The sequence below is a fragment of the Lingula anatina genome, chromosome 8 (genome assembly GCF_051362555.1).
Source record: "Lingula anatina isolate TDL-2025a chromosome 8, LinAna3.0, whole genome shotgun sequence".
Classification (NCBI taxonomy): Eukaryota; Metazoa; Brachiopoda; class Lingulata; order Lingulida; family Lingulidae; genus Lingula; species Lingula anatina.
In genome coordinates this window covers 5,929,925-5,954,551 of record NC_141774.1, presented here as the reverse complement: position 1 = coordinate 5,954,551, position 24,627 = coordinate 5,929,925, and the positions used below count along the sequence as shown (strand labels likewise).

General features: G+C 38.7%; 1 protein-coding gene and 1 long non-coding RNA gene across 2 annotated transcripts; one reads left to right on the top strand and one right to left on the bottom strand.

The window, feature by feature from the left end:
* The first annotated feature begins 1,003 nt into the window (after window positions 1–1,003).
* Window positions 1,004–13,043, top strand: LOC147760261 (uncharacterized). Its single transcript, XR_015330860.1, has 2 exons — window positions 1,004–1,450; window positions 10,310–13,043. It is a non-coding gene; the product is annotated as an uncharacterized LOC147760261 (long non-coding RNA).
* A 5,867-nt stretch (window positions 13,044–18,910) lies between these two features.
* LOC106159341 (cytochrome b-c1 complex subunit 7) lies at window positions 18,911–24,490 on the bottom strand. The gene is made up of 4 exons (XM_013535605.2): window positions 24,301–24,490; window positions 23,300–23,362; window positions 19,952–20,121; window positions 18,911–19,375 (listed from the first exon to the last, which is right to left on the bottom strand). Exons 1-4 carry the CDS (start codon window positions 24,479–24,481, stop codon window positions 19,295–19,297), a joined length of 495 nt encoding a protein of 164 aa, XP_013391059.2. The 5' UTR covers window positions 24,482–24,490; the 3' UTR covers window positions 18,911–19,294.
* Between the last annotated feature and the right edge of the window lie 137 nt (window positions 24,491–24,627).

Genomic DNA, 24,627 nt, shown 5'->3' with positions numbered 1-24,627 from the left:
CAAATAATAAACCAATAATTTACCATTAATTAATTAATGGACCTTCGACAAAGTCTAATCACTAAAATTAAAGTTAGTTCATTTTTTACCTATCCTAAAAATCTTCACCAAAATCAATCCATATCTTTGAGTTAGGCTGGTGACGAACAGACAAACAAACAAACAAACACAAACAAACAAACGAACAGTCAAACGGAGGTGTAGTTTTTTTTTCTTTTCCTATTTTTTTACATACTTAATTGCTGCAGAAGCCAGAGATGACATTGCTGAAAGGTCATTGTCAGAGAAATAATTTTAAACGTGTTTTCTCTAACCTGTACTTATCATACGGGATCCCGGACTTCCGTTCCTAGGACCCCATTCTCATAGATTAGATCGACCTACATTGGATCGACCTAACTCCCTGGGGGTTCACGCTAAATAGCTGTCAGCCGGGCGGACACGAAAGTTATTTACCCCTTAAAGCTTGTAGTAGGCGGAGACGGACACTTAAGGGGGATTATCTGACAGTAATCTAGTGAGACTCCCCGCGGTGATAGATCGATCTAAAAGTTGTGAGAACAGAGCCTAGGACTACCATTCCTGCCCTGATCACACCGGGTTGATTTACTGTACCTGGGGACTGAAATAGAAATGTCGTCTGCGACAGAAAAAAAAAAAAACAAGTCCAGATTACGTAAGGATGGAGTAATCGTTTGTTTTTGTCTTATATAAGTTTTGGAGGGAAAATGGAAGGAGTTTTTTCAGAACCTGGGGGAGGTGGGGGGGGGGGGGGGGGCTTGATCCTGAATACAGTCAGCCCTTGAAATGAAGACATAGATTTCGATATTTCTCAAAATTTCAACGAATATATGTCTTTTTTCAGGAGGTTAAAAGTAAGAGACGAAGCATAGTTGACGAAAGTAATTAGTGTACACACAGCAAGATAATAAATTTTGATGGATAGGCTTCTGCAGGCGATTCACCTGTTTTAATTTTTTTTTGTTAAATCCTTTAACCAGGAATGTTCTATCGTCTGTGACCTTGGCAGTTTGCTACATTTGTTTCAAGCTGCAATTATATAAAAAAGAAAATTTATGCAAATTGATCATGTCGCGGATGTGAGGTCACCTTGGTGTGCAGACTTAATATTAACCACGGCATTTGGAGCCACATTAATTTGGAGTCACCATATTTAAGGGGAAGGGCTTAATAACGCCGTTAAAGTGTAAATTATATAAAACGTGTCACTCTGTGCCAGGGAAGATGCACATGTCTTCAAGAGGCACAGGCAAGCACAGGTAACGTTTACGAGTTCTCTCCTTTGTTTTAACGAGATGCTGTGACATGCCTTTGGGTCAAGGAAAACGCCGACTTAAGGACTGTTTCATTAATTATCGAAAGTTACACCGAGCACTTGGCTTGCACATCTAGCCGAGGTACGGCGTTTGTTCAGCTGGTCGCCTGAAATGTAGGTGAAAGGAGTGTGTGGCTGTGTAACACACTCGCACACGCACGCACGCACGCATACACACACACACGCAAGCACGCATGCACGCACGCAAACACACACACATGGACAGAGTATAAGATAAACTGAGTGTTTGTGTTTTTGCGTCCGCGCGCGCACGTGTGTGTGTGTGTGTGTGTGTGTGTGTGTGTGTGTGTTTGTGTGTGTGTGTGTGGGTGGGTGTGTATGTGTGCGCGCGCGCGCTCTTGGGCTCGTGTATATTATACAACCACCTTATCAGACACTGGTGAATATTTTGATTTCAGTTAACTTAGTAGATAATCGTAAACCAAGGTAAGTATCCATTTAGTTTGAAGTTCATGTCAACCTCGTCGTTAAAATATAGAGGGAGATTCCATTAACATCCATAAAATGACTTGAAAGAGGCTTTAATATCGAAGAACAAAGAGTGTTAGCTTAACCGTTGACTGAAGAAAAAATAACATGGGCCTATATCACGAAAGTTCTCAGGTCGGTTGTCAAGTTCTTGAGATAGTCTAAGCTGCTAAAATCGGGCATCACGTCATAGAAAAGTCGAGGCATGCGACGTTTTAGATTCTTTAAGGATCCGAGAGACACTCACCTTAGTCGACTAGATAATTCTTAGTAGGCTCAGGAATTCAGACCATTTTTGAAACTGAGTGTGCTACACAGCTGATGCGGGCCGAAATGATTTACAGTAATAGTCCCGCGTCATGGAGGTTTTATTGCACTGCATTTAGAGTTAAGTAGTCTGTATATAATACCTTTTTGATTTTCCGGACATGTTGTGACGACCTCGTGCATGTCATTGTTTATTAATGTATTCCTCGTAGTAGTAGTGGAACCCGCTTTGCATTCAGAAATATTAATGGCGTCTTGGACGTCTTGACTTAAAATATGTCAAATCGCACGCGCACACACAGACATAGGCCTACATCTGACAACCAGTTTTATTTGTACGTTTAATTTTGTTTTCAACAATAAATATTGTAGGGATGAATAAGCAAAAATGCTCGTTAGCTTGGTAGTTGTATCATATCAATTAATCAAAATGTTTTCTGAATCAAAAATGTTTTCCTCTTTTTAAAAATGCCAAGAAACATTGGATTTGTTAATAAAATTAGACCATAAAATTAGTGCTGCAGTCCCAACACTCCCATACGTTTTTAATGCCTTTTTTTGTATCTTTTCGCAATAATTGAATTTGACCACTCGATCTAATTAGAGTTCTAATGAGACTGGCAAGTTGTTCAAATGAAATGGACAGTTGCTCTTTAAAAAATTTAAATCAAGAGTAATATTTTATTGACAGTTCTTAGAGAAATATTGGTGACCAATGCAGATTGCAGACAGAACTGGTGTAATGTGATCGTACTTGTGAATTTTGGACTCCAATAGACTGAAGTTTTCTATTTGCTAGTTTGGTATTCCAAATAGGAGGCTATTGCAATAATTGAGTCTAGAAGTAAAAAAATACATGGATGAGCAGCTTTGTTTGCTTGCTGTCAATAATGTGAAGAATCTTAGAAATTCGTTGCAGACTAAAATATGATAATTTATACACTTCCTTTATGTGTGATCTCATCTCACATTTGTAAAAACTACAATCAAGTTTCTAACTACAGCTATGTGCTTTTTTATAACAGAATCGCCAACTCTGATACTATCTAGATAGGTACTGAATTTCAAAAACCTAGAGCTGAAATTTACCAATTCAGTTTTGCCTACATCATTGAAGACTAAAATAGTTGGACTTGAGCCAGGATCTGAGTTCATACATACAAGCCGAAATAATTGCTTTTTTTATCACAATCATTTCCATTAATAGCTAGCATACATCTAGGGGCGCATTCCCATAGATTTTAGATCGATCTATCCCCGTGGGGAGTCTCACTAGATTACTGTCAGATAATCCGGCTTAAATGTCCGTCCCGCCCACTACAAGCTGTAAGGGGGTAACTGACGGTTGGCTGACTGCAATTTAGCGTGAACCCCCAGGGAGTTAGGTCGATCTAGTAAGCTCGATCTAAATCTCTGGGAATGCCCTCTAGGAATTTTCAGCTAGTGTAAAATAATTATCATCTATCAATGTTCGGGATAGTTCATTTGAAATACATACCACAACGCAGGGTACTATTACATGCTTGATTAAAAACGAACATTATGTCTCGAGTCATATTATTGGCTATTAGGACTCATTTCCAATGACACTATCGGTCTATGCAGATCGATCCAACTCTGCGGGGACTCTTGCTGAATGCAATCAGCTTAACACGCCTCCTCTTGTTGAGTAATACACGGAAAAGTTGGTGACACGATTACGTTGGGAACAAGAGGAAGCGTGTCATTCATTTCAGTTGATTGCATTCAGCGAGACCCCCCACAAAGTTGGCTCGACCTACATAGACAAATAGTATCGTTGTTTAGTTTAGTTTGAGGTTTTAGCGCCATATGGCGTCTCCATCTGTTCGTTGCAAAAGGTGAAGACCAAATGACCGTAAATTAGATCACAGGAATATCCATATTCACTCATTCTCAATATAAAGGTCCACTTAGCATTTTTTATTTTATTAAAAGTAAGCGAGCGGAAGAATTGTTTATCAAAGTGGAACTTATCTAACATGAACCTAGAGACTTACAAAATAAAATAATAATTACTAGTTTCATCTGTTCTCACACAAAAAATCACAAACGGACTAAATAAAAAACCTTCGATACTGTCGCTTGCAGAACCATCTCGCATTCTCCAATCGATCTAGTTAATTTTTTACTAAAGTAGAAAATCTGCAACTTTTCAGGAAGCGAGTGTGGTGTCTAACGTCTCAGAAAATGTCTTAAATGTTTATTTCAAAGCTTGCGGCTACTTTCATGGTCTAGCCGGACTTTAAAAATTAAAAATAAAACCTTAGTTAAGTTTTTTGGCACAAGTCATAATTTTTAGTTGCTTGATTTTTTTTAGCCACTAATAAAATCTTCACTCGGCTGAAAAGACGTTAAGGAAGAGTTTAAAGTGTGGCGAGCCATTTGACCCTCAGTGACTGCATCAGGACCGAGCTAGATAAAACTGACGAAAAAAGGACTGACGTTCCTTGCTGAAATGCCATGGCAGATGCGGTGATGACAATAATGATACCATGCTGATAGAGTGAAAATTGCTGAAACTACCAGATTTTGTATATAAATCAAAAATGTAACACGGTGTGTCTGTATTAGTCTAAACTGCTTATCTCACCCCGAGAACAAGCCAAAGTAGACTGAATTGAGTATTTAATAAATTTATCAGCTCTTCCCTATATTACACACACGCCATGTAAGAATATTAAGCATGGGTATTAGACGTATTAAGCTGTATCAGAATATAAAGCATTCGCTAATAGGATATCAAACTGAATACGCTCCGAAGGCCAAATTGCCGGAATAGGATTAACATCCCAGACATTACTGGGCATTATCCGACCTGGCAGAGGCAACAAAATCAATAGAATATGCTTAAATTCATGCACACAGACTAGAAACCGACAGTCGTATATTCGATGATCGGACAGTTATTCTGCGTACAGGCAGTTCCGGAGCGATAATACACGCTACTAGCACAAACAGGTCTAGTTTTACCGCAGTAAGACCGCAGCAGGTGCAGCCATGGGTTGCTGAAATCCCTCTTTATTTCTGGATTACGATAAGTTGTATTGCTGCACGGCATGCGCATGCGCCCCTCACAACGTACAAGCAGTTCTAGGCAATATAGATCGAAGCAGAATTTGATGGTTTGACATAATCTAGAGGTAAGGCTACCACAGTTAGGGTTATCCTGTTTAGTCCACTTGGGAGTTAGCCTGGGAGTGTGAGAGTGGCTGCACTGATGGATCGTATTGCTGTCCGGAAAGTGGTGAGATTTACGAGCAAGCAAAGCCTACACGATCTTCAGTATAGATCCTGCAGTGCGTGTAATTCCGTGGAGTGCAGCCAAACGTCCCTTGGCGTTTTGTTTTCGGTCTCAATTTAGAGAAGACGAGAGTTAGACACACTTTGGATGGTTGTTACCTGCATTTACAAAATAATTTCGTCATTAGGTGAAAAAAATTAAGTCTGGGTCTTATTTACCGCATTCTACTGCTTCTCAATGCGGTTTACAAAAGATATTCGTATGACCGACTTATTTTGGCCCTGATTCAGACTGTCAGAAGACGTTCTCAACTCCCTGAGGAGGATATAGCACAGCCAGCTGTCGTATGAGGCACAGAAGGCTAGCATACGAACATCTGTAGAGCCGCATTTTGCAACTGACCGCATTTTGCAACTGCAACGCATTTTGCAACCAAAGAAAACCGAGAAAACGCATTTTGCAACTGCAACGCATTTTGCAACCAGGATTTTTTTTCTAAGTCCCTGAAACAGCTTGAAGTTCGAGACAGGTAGAATTGGAGTGGGGACGGGTTTGCTTCGACTATGTATGCTGAAACTGGCCAGGCTGCCCCTGGGGTGGACGATAATATAAAACTTATTTCACATTGTAATTTCCTAATCCATTAGAGTTAGGAAGTCTAAACGCTAATAAACATTTTGTTAGGCATGTGCATGGGATTTCGGATTTCTTTAAATTGGGGGTGCGGCCGTCCCTAGGGGTGGTTGATTGTACTTTTTACTTCGTATTTTTCTCCTATCTACCCTTATATCTTCAGAATTAGGAAATAAAAACGTCGGGGATCAATAAACTATCGTAAGAAATATGCATGGGCACTTCGGAAATTTATTGTGACGTGGGTGTGGTTGTCCCTGGGGGTGGTTGATTCTAATTTTACAACGTATCTTCTGCTGTATCGGCCATTTGAGTTAAAACATGAAACGTAGCTGCAGTATCATTTGGGATGTTGAAGGGCATTTAATTTTTTTGACTTAGGGTGTGGTCCTGGGGGTGGTTGAATACAATTAGACGTTGTAATTTCTGCTATCTACCTTTAGACCATATAAATTAGGAACGGAAGGCTATGGGGATTGAAAACATGTCTTTAGTGATATGTATGGATCCTTCTGCGTTTTTGATGGGTGTGGCCGTCCCTGGGGGTGGCTGATTCTATTTTTTGCACCGTTATTTCTACTATCTACTCTTAGAGTTAGGAACTTGAAACGTTGGGGATTGATAAACCAGTCACTTTTTATGAATGTGCATGGGTCTTTGAGGAATGTAGAGAACAGCAGCAGCGCACATAGCACTAAACGGACTTACAGTCGTAGGCATGAATATAGGTCAAGGAATCCAGTTAAAGCTGCTCCTTTTGACCCATGCCAACCATAAGGCCCTACACACTCAGAAATACTGGCGTTCAACCAGCCGTTTTTCCTAAATACAAAACAAACATGTTAATTAATCATAAATAGTAATTAGCATGTGTGTTGCTATACAGAAGCTATGCACAAGGATTCCTGAAAGTATGGGGTCTTGCACGGGTTTTTAATTAACTTGACCTACATTCAAGCATACCGCTAAAGGTCTGTAAGTGCTGTCTGCTGCTTTCTTTGTATTCCCCTTTCCTTCTTAACTCGAAGACCGCTTTCAGATTCACACATCCTACTAGCTGGGTCGGTCCAACTCTGCAGGGGATCTCACTTAAGTGCAATCAGTGGAATCAGCTTAATTGTCTGACATGCCACCAATCACCCCATCCCCTGAGGGACAGTCACACCCAAAGTCACACTAAAATTCCCCTGTACCCATGCACCAAAGACTCATGTTCATAACTCGAATGGTCGATAAGGAGATGAAAGAAATTACGGTGAAAATATTACAGTCAAGTAACCATCCCCAGGGACGGCCACTCCCCAAATCACCAAAAATTCCGTTGTGCCCAAGCACATCTCTAACCACCCCCAGGGACAACTACACCCCAAGTCACAGACAATTCCGAAGTGCCCATGCACATTTCTTACGATGGTGTATAAATCCCCAACGCTTTTATATCCTAATTCTAAAGATATAAGGGTAGATAACAGAAAATAACAGGGACGGCCACACCCCTATGTACATGCCTAACAATATCTTTATTATTCCCTGACGTTTCAACTTCCTAACCCTAATGGTATAAGAAATTACAATGAGAAATAGATTATATATTTTCCCCGCCCTAGAGGCAGCCTGTCCAGTTTCAGCGTACCTCGTCGAAGCAAACCCGTCCCCACCCCATTTCTACCTGTTTCGTACCTCAAACTGTTTTAGGAACTTAGAAAAAAATCCCGGTTGCAAAATGCGTTGCAGTTGCAAAATGCGTTTTCACGATTTTCTTTGGTTGCAAAATGCGTTTTCACGATTTTCTTTGGTTGCAAAATGCGTTGCAGTTGCAAAATGCGTTCAGTTGCAAAATGCGGCTCTACTTAGTACTTTTACAACATCAGCCTTCACTGTCAGACAAGATAATTTACAGTGGAAAACTGCTCTTTATGTAGAAAATCTTAATCAGTATGCACTACTGTCAGTCTGAGCTACATAAAAAATCGACTAATGGAATTTAGCATTTTTTTGGGGGGGCTTAAAGGTGCTGCAGCTCGGTCCGGCCTAGCTAACTATTTCAAGGGGTGGGTTTTTTTTTCTGGTATAAAGGCATATTGTTGTGGTTTAATTTAGTAATTCGAAAAAATTAGTAACTGAAAAATTGGAGCAAAAGAAGAGATAATGGATTGCACTTTCCTATGGATGAAATTGCTATCTATTGGACGGTCGTCCTGTGAATAAAGAAATATTTCACAATTCTCAGCTCGGAGGTTTTTAAAATTGCAAGGCCTGCGCAGTGTGTGGAGGCCATTGAGAATCAGCGGCATCTCTTTTGAAGTGTGGTCGGTCATATTTAGTCGGCGGATCATTTAGTGCTCGGATCATCTTTTCTGAATGGGGGTTTAGTCGGCTATATGTAGTCCGCGGATCGACTTTCTCTGAATGGTCTCTCTGACCCACAGGGTGCGCTACAGTAGTCTGTTCAAAAATGTTGAAAAACAGGGTGATTTTGTACTGTATTTTAGTGGGGCTCTGATATAAGAGGATAAAACGGGCCCCAGGTGTACAATATCGTGCATTGTATCCACTTACTGCTACAAAATACCGTCTCTCAGTCCCAGGATCAATTCTTCTTATCAGCTCACTTTTCTGTTGGAGACTTAGATTTCAGAAGATGGACATAACCCTCGACCAGGGCTGCAGGATAATTATAATGGGATTTTTTTTTTTTTTGCAACACGTGGAAAAATGGGCCATGAATTAGCCAGAGTATCTGAGAATATCTCGTGGTAAAAAAATTCATTTGGTGGCCCTGGTCGTGGATAGATAGAGAGCGGCTTTGTGTTTCAAATCACGACAACAATGGTAGTAAGAAGTCTTAAGAGATAATGAAGTAACGCGATTCGTATTTGAGTGTGGGAAGTTATGTCAAAGCTGTCAAGGAATACTTCCAGGAAATGCATGTTGAGAGGGAAAATACTAGTTTTCTTTTTTTTTTTCCTCTTTCATCAGTAAATCTCTCTCTCTCTCTCTCTCTCTCTCTCTCTCTCTCTCTCTCTCTCTCTCTCTCTCTCTCTCTCTCTCTCTCTCTCTCTCTCTCTCTCTCTCTGAGCACATACGGACGACCCTAGATACTGAAAACACATAAGCCGTGAAGCGGATTATGGGAATCTTAGGGCCCGTTCCCAATGAAACTATCGGTCTCTGTGGATCGATCCAACTCTGCGGGGACTCTCGCTGCAGTAAGTTTAACATAGTAAAAAGCCTCCTCCTGGCGTTGCGTAAAATACAGAAAAACAGGTGATTATACAAGTACGTTGGAAACAAGAGGAGGCAGGTTGATATGTAAACTGATTGCATTCAGCGAGAGTTACTCCGGAGTTGGATCGATCTACAGAGACTGAGTGTTTCGATGGGAATGAGCCCTTATTTTGGATTATTCAATTCATTTCAGCACTGTTACATAGAATATCATGACCTTGTACAATATAATATAATAATAACAGCAAAATTGGTGCATTACCATTCTGTAATTAGTATTTGCGTTACCAGTTTGTGAGTGAACAAATATGTATTTATATAATGAACAGATGTATTCCTAAATCTTTAAAGGTACATACGAACCGAGCATCGGTGGAGCGCGGATTCCCAGTAACACATGTAACCACTTCTACTGGTTTCTTCTACGACTCTAATAAATTCGACATGCCAAGGGATAAACTGAATAAATCACCCGATCAACCATAAAAGAGCTTTAGAGTGCTCCTTTCTTTAAATTTTTGGTTGTCAATTTAACCTACTTTCGTGACCTACTAGTACTTTTCTGCCCCATTGACATACAGCATACATGTAGAATGCTAGCAGAAAAATCTGTTCAAACATCACTTCTGGGTAAAATTAAACAATGCCTTTTGGTAATTCTCTTAGATTTACTTCTTGAAACTATATGCTGGCATTTGGTTGGTTTTTATGACAAAAATTTGACTTCATGAAGCGGTTACTGTCAAGTGCATTCAGCGAGAGTTCCCCCGGAGTTGGAGCGATCTAGAGAGACTGATAGTTTCGATGGGAATATTGTTATAATATAAAATATTGCTCCACTTGACTACGTGCCAGGTTAAGCCCAATGCAGAGTCTCTTCCCACAACGATTATTATCAGTCTTATATATTTTTATTCATAGTCGTGTGAATGTTCGATGTACAATGTATATATCTGGTTCGTGTGTGTGTGTGTGTGTGTGTGTGTGTGTGTGTGTGCGTGAGAGAGAGAGAGAGAGAGAGAGAGAGTGAGAGAGTTTGTGTAATTTTTCAATTTAGGGTGTTTTTAATCCTTGTTTTTCTTTTACTTCTGTAGGAATCGCGCAAACGTCATCACTGCTGCAGGGGCACAAAGAAACTCAAAGGTGTTGTAGGAGTTCTTTAGGAAATTGCTTTGATAGTAGAAGATGCTGAGTTAGCACAAGGATGGGCAAGCTTTATCCCGCTAACACAGATCACCAGGTCATTCGCGGGCTATTTTGGATACAGTGACAGCACCAAATAAATAAGCCACAGCTTTTATTCAACACCCATAGCTGTATACAGACTAATGGGAAAAAAGGGAAGGAAAACTCGCCTAGGAATCCAAAATGCGATCTCTAGACGGAAATTGCGATAGAGGAGACCTACGTAAACAAAGAGGAGAGGAGACGTCTAAGTTTGTGAAGTCGACTATCACATGTTAAGAAGACGTCTAAATTCCACGTGTTTTGAGGACGCCGTGCTTTCTTCAGTTTTGAAGACGACTTGCTTTCACTTACTTTGAAGACATCTAACTTACAATGATATATCCTCCAAGGCGTCAAACTTTGATTACCTTGTCGACGCCTCTCGTTCATATACTCTGACATCAAATGATGAGGAGATGACTGATTACTGATTTAAATGAGATTACTGACAACTGATTGACGATTCAGTTTTGCCAACGTGTCAAGTCACAAACCTATCAATGAAGTTACGAGCAGTGCCAAACGCCACGATGGGGAGATCCAGTGTACTAACCAGTAGAAAACTACTGATTGTTGTGTTGATATTATTATGTGCCAATATATTCTTCTTCTTTTTCTCATACCGCGCCCAGAGTTGCGTCACTGTGTCACATGACCCCGATCTCTTCCGGTACGCGCTGACGCCCAACCAATCACAAATGCAGGAGAAGTTACTCAAGGTTTTCACGGTCGCTTTGGACCAAAACAATATCGTTCATATGATGTACGGTGGGACTTTGATCGGGTCGTATCGTCACCACGGCAGAATACCTTGGGACGACGACGTTGATATGTTGATAAACGCTACACAGCGGGAGAAAGCGCGAGAAGTGCTTTCTTCCATTTCCCCACACCTTAAAGTATATTCCCCCAAAAATTACCAGTGGAAGTTTTACTTCGAAGAAGGGCGTAGTCTTGGCGAGCTTCAGTTTAAATGGCCCTATATTGATATGTTTTTCTTCGTGGAAAACGAAACACACATATGGGACGATATATCTGGTTTTAGCCGAACTTTTTGTTTTAAAAAACGAGATGTATTTCCCTTGCGAAAACGCCCTTATGGGAATCTCAGACTTCATGCCCCGTGTGACCCTGAGCGGGTGCTCCGAAGGGGTTACGATATTTCTCAGTGCCACTCCTCTTCCTATAGTCACATGACTGAAAAGCATGTGGCAGTGTCTTCTCAGGTCGATTGTGATTTATTAAAGGACAGATTCGCATTCGTTGAACGACGTAAAAACGGGACGGCAGTCACAGAGATTCTTCAAATCGGTCACATTAATATTTCCACTGTAGAATTTCAACAGGTTTGCGATTAAACCAGATGACAATTCCAATGCTGTTCGTCTGTGGTCCTGTGACCCCGAAGAAGTCCTGGACCGGTCACGGTGACCCTTCGGTTTCACGTTCACTTGACACTAGTGCAATAAAATAAAACTGGACGTGCATGTGCGTGCAACTATATGAAACCCAAGAACAAACTGGAATCGCTGCTACTAAAAAACGGATTATGTATATGGGACCAGTCGGTAACGGAAAAGATTGAATCTATTTATTTGAAGGGAAAATATTAGTTTATTTGCTCATTCAAGATCGATTCAGTAATCTGCACAAGTAGTCTGGAGACTGAAAGGCTTGCTCATATGGTTTTACTTTTCTCAGCTATTTTCAGCTTATTTTGCTATCAGTATATGTGCCCATGTAGTGTTGCCCTATAAAAAATCAAATCAGAATTAATTACACTATGCTCGAGCAAAGAAGCGAAAGAGATCATTTAAAAATTTATAATAACATTATTATTATTATTATTATTATTATTATTATTATTATTGAACACAAGGAGAAAACGAACAATGGGCAATAGAACTGCAACGGGGACCTGTTCCTTAAGTACTGAAAATATATGGGCTAAACTTGGACGGCTACAAGCGGATAGCCGACTATGCAATGACGATTTTGCGAATTATGTCAAGATGCTTTTCGAATTATTGTTCCAACAAGAATGTACTTAATATATCTAAATGGGCTTATATCACTACATTCAGCACATTGTCAGTACATTTTAAAAGCTTTCGTCAAGACAATCAAAATTTTAAAAAAGTAGGCGAGTGAACATATATTGTAGAATTTTTTTGAAACGCAACTGAATCAGCTAAGATCTGAGCCCAAAAATTGACTTTTGACTTCCTGTAAACCAGGTCCTATTCGGCCATAGCCATTTGATGTTGCGGCTATTGTCTTTTAATTTTTTTAGAAATGTTTTTATTTATTTATTTATTGCTGTCTTGCAATAATTTCAAACTCAGTTTAAGTTGCACCCTGGGTCTCAGAGATTAAAAAAAAAATAATAATAAGTCGCCTCTCTACTATTGGAGAGATGAGATTTCAATGACCTCTGACCCCCAGTGTGCATTGCTGAAAAGCTAAAAACTCTTTTTAATCTCTTGTTTTAGACTTACCGTCCTGACCTATCTGATCTTTTTTAAAGATTATTTAATAATAGTAATAAAAAATCACAATGTGTATACACGAGCAGTATTAAACTACATATGGCTTTCGTTATTCAGACGTTTTTTATTTAAACTATAACAATTTTTTTAGAAATCTCAACTCTTTTTCATAAGCCATCAATGTTCTCAATTTTCTACTTGCCGGATTTCGAAATAGGTCACAGCTGACCATATATGAGTGTGAGTGACGGCGGACATTTATTTAGAGCTGTGACACACGAATAGTCCATGAAGTTGTTCAAATGACGCTCGTTGGAGCCTGTCAAAATAAAAATAAATAAATAAATAAATAAATACTCAACGCTTTACGTTTTTTGTTCTTCCCATTAAGGCTTTACCAAACCGCACATTTCATCATTTGGGTCTTGTTCGGGTGCCATTTTGCTTCGCCTTGGACGAATAAAACGTGAAAACACACGTGTTTCCTTTTGTCTTTCCGTTAAAAGAAGTTGGTAAGAGGAAAATCCTAAAAATCAGCAGGCTGACCAAAGTACATCGTAATGCCTTTCAAAGTTTGTCATCTGCTTGCGCTGTTTGATATGTCGGTAACTCATCCAGGGGCGGATTGAGTCCGTCTTCTGGGTCTTCCGAAAGACGGTCAGATTTTCAAATTTACAATGACGAATATCCATTTTTTTGTCGGAAGACGGTCAAAAATGGAGGATGCATCAACAAAAATAATTTGGAAGACTGTCAAAAAATATCTCTGGATCCGCGCCTGTCATCCGGTCCTATCCGATATTGGGGGAATCAGCAGGCGCATGTACAAAATCAAAAACAGAGCCAAAAAGGGACCGATGAGCAAAAAAGTAACAATAATAATAATAATAAATAAATAAATAAATATTCTAAATTAAGCGTTGTTATCATTGGATGTGTGAAAAGAGCTTAAACGTGTAACAGGAATGGAAGTCCGCTCTAGAACCGAAGTCCGCCTCCCATTTCTTTGTAGGGAAGACCGGGGCTAGCTGCTTCCATATCGTCTATCTCATCAAGGTTGTAACTGAATCGAAGATTCTATATATGGCTAAAATATAACAAGAACATCAGACAATTGAAAATAATCCCCTTCGCCAAAAGACGTCACGAATTCTTTTGCCAATTTTTAAAAGCCACCGCGAAGATCACTGCAATCTATTCATTGCGTTACTTAAATTACATAAAAACATACACATTTTCTGAGACGTAAGACATCATATTCGCTTCCTGATTTTGTACTTGAGTTAAAAATAAACTAGATCGATTGGAGAGTGTAAGATAGCCCTGAGAGCAACGGTAACGATGGTTTAAATTTCAGTCCGTTTATGTTTTTTTTTTTTGTCAGACCAGATAAATCGAAAAATTATTTTTGCAGTTATGTAAGTTGTTAGACTGATGTAAGTAAACTTCCGCCTGAACAAACAATTCTTTCTGTCTTTAATTTATAATTAGTTTTTTGAAATTGTTAAATGGACTTATATATATATATATATATATATATATATATATATATATATATATATATATATATATATATTGTATGCTAGACAGGGAGATGTGAAAGGATATCGATGCCAGTGACCACTGAGACTTATAACAAAAATTGTTACAACGCGAAGTGTTGATCTCACCTGAGGTTTAAGCGGATGAAGTACACGTATGAATGGGAAATATTTCCTTTTGGTTTTTATCTTGTTGTCTTATATATTATTTTATTTGCCTGTTTTTCTCCACTCATCGTGCTACTGGCATCAGAGCACTGATAACCCAAAGTAATGAAGGGACGCGTCCGCTGTTAGTTATTAACTATATCAATAGACGCATGCAAAAAAAAAAAAAAAAAAAAAAAAAAAATCAATTTATTTCTACTGCCTGGTATAAGTAAATCAATATTTTTCATTTGACCTATTGCTGCTTTCTTTGTTTCGTAAAATCACAATAACTTGTTTTTCATTTCTCAGAATAACAAGTCAGTTGATTACAACATTTATTTTAGAGCACTGAGGTGGCTGTACGTGGTAAGTCCAGTGTACTTTCAATTGACTCACTATAGTTCACTACAATCAAAACAATCATGCTCCCTCAGGCTGCCTCGAAAATGCAGTCACCCTACGCCCTATTCCATTATCCACATTTTGGAACAGTGTTCGAATACGCACGTACTATAGTGGCCTACGAGAAGTTCACGTCTACCTGTACCAGTTTAACGGACATCGTGGACACTATAATTTTGGGGAGAAGATATGTTGCTCAGAAATTGTCATTAAATTTGCCTGTACATTTCGAAGTCACTACTTAGTGCTTATTACTCTTATTATAAAATAAAATGATACAGAGAATAATCAAAGTAAAAAAAAAGTTAATAAAATTATATGTAAATAAGATATTATAATCAGTTTTACGCATCACAATCATACACCACCCCCTATGAACAAGCTGACCATTTGTGACAACGGGAACGCCACCATGTGACTATATATATCACTGAAGGTATAAAAGCGCGGAATTTTGAAATTTCGTTCATTCAACGCAGACAGATCTGGAGCAACAGGAAGGATGTCTTGTACTGCGCCCCGCATCGAGCCAAACGGACACAGGAGTCATCCGAATCTTTTCGTCACGTCAAGTCAACGCCTCGCTCATCGACATGTTGTTTCTTGCACAGAGTCGTCTGGACGGTAGATTCGACGTTTCTCTAAGCTGGCCAGCTAAAACCTTCGCTTTTCTCCACGAGGAATCGTCGCTCAGGAATCTTCGCAGGATAGGCCTACATCATTGGCTTTCTGCTGTTGTGGGTTGTATTATTGTAGTGTCATTGCATATATTTCCATGCGTTCCAGGTTTCTTCTATTTCAGGTCCAGGAAGCAGACTGCAGAGTGCTGACATAGGTAGGAAAAGTCATTAATCCGTTTTTCTTTCTTTTAACAGAACTCCATTATGGCGATTCTCGATTCTCGCAGTTGCAAGGAGAAGAGGGCCACATCTACACTTCAGCTACTTCGATCAATCATTGGTGCCAGCGAGTCCTGCCATGGTCTGTCTACGAGGTGGCGTCATTGGAGAAGCGTCCAACGTCCTTGTCATGGTCTGTCTACGAGGTGGCTGCATTGGGGAAGCGTCCAAGGCACATGGTGTTTCAGTGAGATGGAAAACCCTTACAGGTAAGCCTGGCTGCAAAGTGCTGACATAGGTAGAAAAAGTCATTAATCCGTTTTTCTCTCTGTTTACAGAACTCGATAATGGCGATTCTCGATAGAGCTCACACTGACAACTGCAAGGAGAAGAGGGCCACATCTACACTTCAGCTACTTCGATCAATCCTTGGTGCCAGCGAGTCCTCCCATGGTCTGTCTACGAGGTGGCGTCATTGGAGAAGCGTCCAGCGAGTCCTACTCTGGTCTGTCTGCGAGGTGGCGTCATCCACATCTACACTTAGCTACTTCGAATAAGATTAATTGTTGTTCTGTGTGAAAATTTTAAGTCTGCCTCTACATTTATTATAATAATTGCTTTAAAAATTAAAATTGAATACCCAGTTGCTTTATCCACATTCTAAATGAAGATAGACTTTTGCTCACAAAACATTGGTATCACCACCACTTATGGTCGTCTGTGTTTTATTTCAATCTTAGTGAGGTAGTCAATTTTCAAATTTGTGCTTTTGATGATGTGGAGTTGTTCGTCAGTATAGCGTTTGAGAAGATCATAATCCGCACACTAACCTCAACTAACCCTCACATCTTTGTAAAATCTGACTTCATGTAAATGCTCTTACATGAAGAGGCTTTACATCGACAGCTTGTGCAAAAGATATAATGAAATATTTTACGTTTATTTCATTATATTTTTTGTACAGTCTGCTCCTCGTGAGGGATGGCTGGGTGCACACAGTCATCTCTCAAGATAGAGGATCGCACATTATCAACATCACTAACATTATGATTTTCTTCAAGTGTTATAGTTGACAAATATATCCAATTCATCACATATGCACTTTTCTCCGGATCGAAAAATTCGTATTGAAATTTACATGGACGGCCATAAATTGTAATGTGAGATCTGAAATATTTCAAAGCAAGCTTGCTTTATTCTTTACTTGTATCATACAGGCACATGAAGTTGAGATTGAAGGGCAGAATTACATTTGAGAAACTTATTTTAAACAGAGTTATATGTCAAAGTTTAGTTTAAATCCTTAAGGTGTTTGAGTCATATTACCTGAACTTTTTATATATTTTATCATTTAAAAGAACTATATTCAATTTCTGATGGATGCTTTCAGTTGTAAAATAATTGAGTCACTTTATTTATTAATTCATCCCCTTAAGTAAATTTGAATTCTCAGTTTAATTGTGTTAAAACTCGATTAAATGTGTCTTAATTGGCTTCATTACCTCTTTCCGTAGAAATTTCAAAGGTAAATTTTTGTGCTCCACCTTGTGTACCAGTATAGTGTATGAGATATCCGGGCGTGGGCACTTTCCCGGTATTCCCCACGAAGGGTTTAGACGGGTTTTTCCCCACGGCCCGAGAGCATCGGGTACTACCGTTGATAGATTCATTGCGTTTACATGATTCATTAATGATTGTTCAAGTGCTTTTGAAATTGGATGTTGCTGTATATAAAAGTTGAATAAAATTATATTCTATAATTTTTACTTTTTGTTTAAAAACAGAAGGCGTGTACATATGGCAAAATAATCACCAGACTTCAAATTAATTTTAATGGAGTTGCATGCATGTGCACGCGGCTCGTTTATCAGTTGAAATTCTCTTCAATTGCCTCATCTTATTTAAAATTTGGCGATTTCTGTCACGTAGATTTCTTCCATAAAACCAGGCAATGTCCAGGTAATAAAATTGCTTTTTGGTTTTGGAAATAAAGCTGCGGTGTTGCGCAACTTTTTTTTTCTCCGGGAATAATTCCAGCCGATACCAAGCCTTCCCCGAGTTGGATTAGCCCCTAAAATAGGGGACAGATTCAGGGTTATTTAAAGAGGGGGGGAGGGGGCTCCTAAATCGGCCACTAAGAGGAGGCATGTTAATCCGTTAATTCAGCAAGAGGTTCGCGGAATTGCATCGCTTCGATCTCCGTAGCGTCATTGGGAATGAGTCTATAACGTACGGTAAGCTCCGTTTTCAACTTAAGTTTCAGTCCGAGTTTGGTTCAAGTTGAAGTGACAATTTTTTATGTGGGCTATATTTGGTAATTCAACATATATCGGAAGATAATTTGTAACGCATTAATGTTGGTGCCAAAAAGGGGTGGGGGGGATAGTAAACTGGTGTCTAGTGTATTCGACGGGAGCTTTTAATTTCAATGGTTGACATACAGGCCAGGAAATTTTATTGAGTATCACAACTCCCGCTCTCTGCATTATATAATAAAATGATTATACGAAATGAATAGCTGTAGAAATAAGTTTGCTATTGACAGCAGCACATTGGGATAACTTGAAGAAAATTGCCCTCTTAAAGGGATAATAACTCTTCGTATGAGATCTATATTTCACAATAAAAACATTGTGAATAACTCATAGAAATATAATATATTGTTTTACCACAAAAACGGCAGTTCTAGCTATTATTCTGATATCTGAGCTTGTCTTTAGACCACGTGATCTCCATTGATGGCTATACTCTGTTAAAATCTCTTAAGAGATTTTAACAAAAAACCAAACGTTTAGGAAAAAAAAACCTGGACTAATATTGAATGCAGGAATGGGGTCGTTGACTATTGGTAAGTAGGGAAAATTGCCGTTTACTCCAGGAAAATCCAATTCTTGGCCAAAACGAAGAGTTATTATGACTTTAAGCACGTCCACGCTCTCGTCTTAAAGTACACGTCACAAAACAGTTGTATGGTCGGTCCATCAGAAACTTACTAGTACGCTCTTGTGGTAGAACAGCTGCAGAAATACAACAAAGCAACACGCATATATATGTACAACACGATCAATTTATTTTAAATTGGCAAATACGTCCCGCATTTCCCCCAAGGGTTGCAGAACAGCTATCAACTCTTTTTCGCCGATTAAGCCAAATAATCAAATTCTACCACATCTCTGGTAAAAGGCATGCGCAAGAATCGCTTCCTTTTAAACAGAAAAAATTTTAGAATTTTAAAGTGGTGAATATTTGCTGTCAAACTACACCAAACTGTGCTGGTTAAACAAAGTTCTCTCTTTTTTTTTCTTTTGTCTTAAATAATATTAATTAACTAATGACTCTTCAGCTGCTGATCCAAGACAACCACATCGATAGCAACCAAAACCATGGCAACCAAATCCATGGCAACTGTATCAACAACTGAAGGTCCAAGATCAATCCTTTGACTTCCATTCCTTCATTTCCTCCTTTTCACGTTTAACCTGCTCTATGTAGGGGGCCATGTATGGGATATCCTGCAAAAAGGAAAATTAAAAATATGAAACAAATTGAAAAAAAATCTGAGACCCCATTCTTAGAGATTAGATCGATCCAACTAGATCGACCTAACTCCCTGAGGGTTCAAGCTAAATAGCTGTCAGCCGAGTGGGCACTAAAGTTAATTACCCCCTTACAGCTTGTAGTAGGAGGGACGGACATTTAAGCTGGATTATCTGACAGTAATCTAGTGAGACTCCCCACGGGGATAGATCGATCTATGGGAATGCACCCTAAAACTTACAAATTTGATTTTGTAAAGAGCTGCTAGATCTACACTCAAGAACACGCAAGGTTCCGTCCGTGGAAAGCTTCGATTATGAAGGTACTGCCACACCATAGCCTATAGTACTAACTTATAAGAGAAAAAAACTGCCCATACAAGCCCATAATGTCGCAAAAGTCATGCAGGAAAACATTGCGGTATGTTCCCATACGCCAAAAGAGGTAAAATAATTTGAAATGTTCAAAAACAAGTTCACACCCTGTTCATATGTTCATTCTCATATATTGGGAAAAGGGCAACTTCATATATACTGAAAATATAAACATACACTTTCCAATGTTGTCCACTCTTCTTCAGGTAAAACTTTCCTTTGCGCTGACAAAAGGAGGGCACGCGAAATGCGCACCATTCTTGCCGCGTGTACGTCGGGGGGAAGGCGTCTGAGAGCTTCTCGAACAGTTGGATCCCTGCCGTATGCTAGGTCGTCCCACATAAGTCCTGCAGATATAGGATTACAATTATTTAAAAGACAAGGCAGCAAAGCTGTCAAATGTACAGACAAAAAGCAGGAAATAACAAAATAGGCTACTGTTAATTCTGATGTAAAAGTACATTATGTTAAACTGCAAATTCAACATCAAATTTTAATTATGCTCAACAGGTAATACCAATGTAAGTAAAATGTGTAACAAGCATAAGGCTTCAGGCCCATGGGAGTTCAAGTTCAAACTTTGAAAATGTAAAACTTCCAGAAAAAGAAGTCAATTAGACTGCTTTTCCAACTCAAGCTGCATTTTAGTCCTGTGTTTCTTTTTTAAAAGTTTGACAATCATAAGTAATATGGTTTTCCCATGATGGTCATCATGGCAGCAATACCCAAAATTGTGTTTTCTTCTATTTTGATGCAATATTTCATAATGCTTAACAGCATAAAGACCATCAGTTTTTAATAATAAAATATATGTATCGTGGATTTTCAGAAAATGTGACTAGCATGGGTCTTCAAGCCCAAGGTGGTTCTAAGTCACACCTTCAAATTGCCAATATGTGAAAAATTAAATTTTCACAAAAAACTGATTAACTGCCAGAAAAATTTACCAAATAGACTGCACTGCCTAATGAAACTGTATTTTAGTCCCATGTTTCTTTCCTGTAAGTTTGAGAACAGTAAGTGACATGGTTTTCCTTAAATGGTCATCAAGGGAGCAGTGTCCAAAATAGGGGTTTCTTCAAATTTTGATGCAATATTACATAATTTTTAACAGGATAATAACCATCAATTTTTAATAATAAAATATTAGTATCATGGATATTCAGAAAATGTGACTAGCAAAGGTCTTCAGGCCCATGGAACTTCAAAGTCACACCTTGAAAATGCCAAAATGTAGACAAGACAGTACTGTCCTGAAATGCATTTTTTTCCATTTTTAACAATTTTTTAACATAAAACAAAATTAACAGTTTACTGACATTTTTATATGATCAACTAAGAAAGTTGATGAGATGTGAAAAATATCAATAGAACAGTGTCAAATGTCCAATTTCCTCCATTTTGAGTTTCTGAACATAATGAATGATTGAATCTTACAAACTGCAATGATATGAGTTTATTTCCATTTTTGACACTTTATTACACAATACACGATAACAAGTTTACCATCATTTTTACATAATCAACTAACAATGTTGTAAAGATGCAGGAAATGTCAAACAAACACTTTTACATATCTTATTAATTAAATAATGAGACTGTTAACATGCCTAAGAATTGAATCTGAAGAAATGTGAAAAAACAGCATAACTTAAAAAATAATGGCCCGATTATGCTGATTTTCGAACTTGACCTACGTTTTAGTAAGATTGATTACTCCTGTGAGTTTCATGACAACAGGTCTATCGGTTTTCCTTGAAATGTGTTAACAGTGTTGCACATATGCTGAAAAGTGAAAAAAAACAGCATAACTACTAAAATAGTGGCCCGATCATGACGATTTTCGAACTTGATCTGCGTTTTAGTAAGATTGATTACTCCTGTGAGTTTCATGACAACAGGCCTATCGGTTTTCCTTGAAATGTGTTAACAGTGTTGCATATATGCTAAAAAGTGAAAAAACAGCATAAATTCTACAATAATGGCCCGATCATGCTGATTTTCGAACTTGACCTGCGTTTTATGAATATTAGCCAGCTCTGTAAATATAAAGCCAAAAAGTAAAACTGTCTTCCACTTATAGTGTTAACGCTGAAAGTGCACGGCGCCGGCATCGGCATCGGCGACGGCATCGGCGACGACAGACGCAGGTGATGGCAATATGTACAGACACATCTGTGTCTGTACATAAAAAGAAAATTGTCATCCCATATAAGTCCTGCACTTATTTTAAAATATAGGATACAATTATTTAAAAGAAAAGAAAATGGCCATCCTTCTTAAGTCCTGGAGATATTGGGAAATATTACCTACCAATCACTTAAAGATACATATCAAGTCAACTTTTTGTCACATAAGTCGACTAAATGCCAGCATATAGTTTCAAGTTGCATAACTAAGGTTAAATTTTTGACCAAAAATTTAACGAAAGGATCAGCTTTAAGCTCTTTTACGGCTGAACCAGTGATCTATTCAGTTTATCCCTTCGCATGTCAAATGTGTCATGTGTTACTGAGAATCCAAGCTCCACCGATGCTCGGTTCATATGTACCTTTAAACACATGTAATATTTCTTAAAGGAACATACGAACCGAGCATCGGTGGAGCGTGGATTCCCAGTAACACATGTAAACCACTTCTACTAGTTTCTTATACGACTCAAATAATTTCGACATGCCAAGGGATAAACTGAATAGATCACACGATCAGCCATAAAAAACCTTTAGACTGCTCCTTTCTTTAAATTTTTGGTCGGAAATTTAACCTACTTTCATGAACTACTTTTCTGCCCCATTGACATTCAGCATAGAATGCCAACAGAAAAACATCATTTATGGGTAAAATTAAACAATGCCTTTTGGTAATTCTCTTAGTTATACTACTTGAAACTATATGCTGGCATTTGGTTGGTTTTTGTGACAAAAAAATTGACTTTGTATGCATCTTTAATATTGATAAGCTGTGATTATGGCAAGTTATTTAATGTTGGTGTAGCTAATTCACGGTTGGAGTCATTAATTTGGGTACTCACAAATCTGAAGCTGGGAGTTAGAAAACACCTAATTCGTTTATAAAGTCCAATGCTGAATTTCAGTGCCTGAAGATGTTCTGCAGGGCCATAAGACCACCCAACTACCAGACTCGGCACCAAATGATCTCAAAATAATTTCTAAATATATTCACTGAAGCTAAAATTTCAACTTTAAAGTAAGTTTTGCTACATCTTTTTTGTACTGCTACCATGTTTGTCAACCAATGGCAAAATTGTTGGGAGTGCCTGGAGTTCAAGAGACACTCCCGACAACGTATTTATGTAATTAGAAACAATTAACTTTTGGCACGTTGGTAGAACACAGGCCTGCAGGAGAAAATCTGTGCGAGATCATAGCAATAAAAGAAAGTTGTATAAAAGCCACTTTTTGTAATGACGCGAGATCAGTTGTTGAATAAAGCAGCGTTCAGTACAAAATGGTGCTTAAGCTAAAAAAAAAAAAAAAATCACTTTCTATCCCTGCTTTTACTTACCAACTTCTGGGAAATATGAAAAGTTAAACACATTCTTGTGCTGTTCAGAGAGCTCCGATTCATCTGAAAAAGAATATTTCAAAACTAGTTCTCACATTTGTTAGCCTGTTATTGCTCCTTTTTGATAGGTAGATGTAATTTAATGGTAGCATAACTAGTAGAGGAACAGATCACTTACCACAAAACTGAGGCAAAGTGCTGTTCAGCTGGTCGGGAATAAAAAGACTTTATTAAGCTGGTGCCAAAACAGACACAGAAACAAACTTTCAATGCAAATTATATTGTACAAAGATGCAAAGGATGACAAAAGTAAACGTCTTTTTTAAGGAAGTGGATGTGTATAGGAAGCTACTAGAGTTTGAAACACTGAGCAGGGGAAGGTTTTAGGGACCATTCCCATAACTCTATTGTACTAGCAGGATTGATCTATCTCCGAGGGGATTCTCACTGAATTGTCCTCAGTTTAAGTGTGCACAAAAGTTAATTATCCCCCTAGCATGTTCAGCGGGTTGACGGGCATTTAAGCCACTTAAACTGACTGCAACTTAGAGAGCATCCCCTCGGAGTAAGATCCATCTTGCTAGTACGACAGATTTATGGGAACCTAGTTTTAGTTACGCTACGGACACCTAGCATGTAATGCCAGTTTGACAGGAATGGAAGTCCACAAGGAACTGAAGTCCCTTCCCCATGACTTTGTACAGGTGACATTCGTGTCATATATTGACCCCGATATTCTGACTAACCCTGACAGGTCCCATTCATATATATGGGACCCAGGACTTCCATTCCTGTCTCACCAGTTCTCGACCGAATAACTAAAACACCATTCTCTAACAAGTATTCTTAAAGTGATTACTAACCTTGGGAGTGATAAGTGACAAATCTCCATTGTGCTTCTGAGTTAGAGAATGCATCATTTTTTTCATTTACTACATGTTACACTACGAGCTAGATTCGTGTCGGATGTGTATTTTTATTTGTCGTGTTCATTAACCTACCCATAAGCCCTGCTTCTACTAGTTCCCCTCTAGTTTTAAGCCCTGCCCAAGGGGTACCTATTTTCATATTTGGTATCATCGAAGTTGGCTTAGCCCCTCCCTGAACAGCCCGAGGGGCCAACTTCGCCACCGCTGACATCAGTTTGTTAGCAGCCATCTTGGCGTTACAGCACTGTGGCATTATGGGAACTATTTCTGTATAGCACGTTTTCCTTTTTTTACCAGAGTGTGTCAACTAACAATAATTTGTAATATATTTTATTCAAAATTAAAATTCAACTCTCCATATTGTGTAACTGAAGATAATACATTCTCAGTAATAATCAA

Bases quoted from the DNA above. Each gene is read 5' to 3' on its own strand.
- LOC106159341 (XM_013535605.2), bottom strand. From the start codon at position 24,481: ATGCCACAGTGCTGTAACGCCAAGATGGCTGCTAACAAACTGATGTCA. The intron at 23,363-24,300 runs GTAGGTTAATGA...ATTCTTTTTCAG, and splicing joins AGTAGAAGCAGGGCTTATGG to ATGAATCGGAGCTCTCTGAA. The intron at 20,122-23,299 runs GTAAGTAAAAGC...CTATATCTGCAG, and splicing joins TTCATATTTCCCAGAAGTTG to GACTTATGTGGGACGACCTA.